Source organism: Penaeus monodon, chromosome 19 (assembly GCF_015228065.2).
Source record: "Penaeus monodon isolate SGIC_2016 chromosome 19, NSTDA_Pmon_1, whole genome shotgun sequence".
Taxonomy (NCBI): domain Eukaryota; kingdom Metazoa; phylum Arthropoda; class Malacostraca; order Decapoda; family Penaeidae; genus Penaeus; species Penaeus monodon.
In genome coordinates, this window is record NC_051404.1 from 9102582 (window position 1) to 9103475 (window position 894).

At 49.3% G+C, this 894-nt stretch overlaps 1 protein-coding gene across 2 annotated transcripts in view; it reads right to left on the reverse strand.

The window, feature by feature from the left end:
* LOC119585048 (estradiol 17-beta-dehydrogenase 8-like) overlaps window positions 1–894 on the reverse strand; it is a 6607-nt gene that overhangs the window by 1005 nt on the left and 4708 nt on the right. For both annotated transcript variants that reach the window (XM_037933666.1, XM_037933665.1), the window contains exon 5: window positions 545–672. In XM_037933666.1, coding sequence (XP_037789594.1) covers window positions 545–672 — 128 coding nt within the window. The remainder of the gene's footprint in view (window positions 1–544; window positions 673–894) is intronic.

Genomic DNA, 894 nt, shown 5'->3' on the forward strand with positions numbered 1-894 from the left:
TTTCAAGGCATTACGGCGAGAATTTAACAGCGAAAGGTTAAACTACACTTCTTTATCTAATCAAAAAGATATCAAGGTCGTGAAACAAGCAGATTCTCGTAAGAGGCGTCATGTGGCCTAATTTTGTTTGTCTCCATTTCTGTACTTTATTCCGTCATAGTCTATCTTTTTTACCTTTTTTTGTCAAATAAACAAAAAAGGCAACAGGAAACGAGAAGAATGCCATACCATAAAAAACAATTCACACACACACACATCCCATCACGAGCACCCCACCCCACACCTTCCCACCCCCACACACACATCCCATCACGACCCCCCCCTCCCCCTCACACACACACACACATCCCATCACGACACCCCCCCCATCCTCCCACCCCCCACACACATCCCATCACGACACCCCACCCCCCATCCTCCCACCCCCCACTCACATCCCATCACGACACCCCCACCCTCCCACCCCCACACACACATCCCATCACGACCCCCCTCCCCCACCCTCCCAACCCCACACACACATCCCACGACGACCCCAACTCACCCTCCGGCTCCCCAGCACGCCCCAAGGGGTTTGCCTTCAGTCCCTCCATGACATGTTCCTCAGGACTAAGAGCGAGCATAGGTGTTCTAATGGCCCCGGGCAGCACGCAATTCACCCTGATACCTGTCCTGCAAGTGATGGGTTTCAGATCATTAGGTCTATGTTCGTCTCTGTGAAGTGTGGTAAGATAGTCCTAAACGGTTGGCGGATATATATCCATTGATATCGTAAAGACAATGAGTCTGGTTTCTGGTCATTGCAAAGCAGTACTGCGTTGCTTATCCCGTAATTCTGTGTACGATCATAAGTGTAAATCAGTGATCTTTGAATAAGTAAAATTCAGGAAAAAT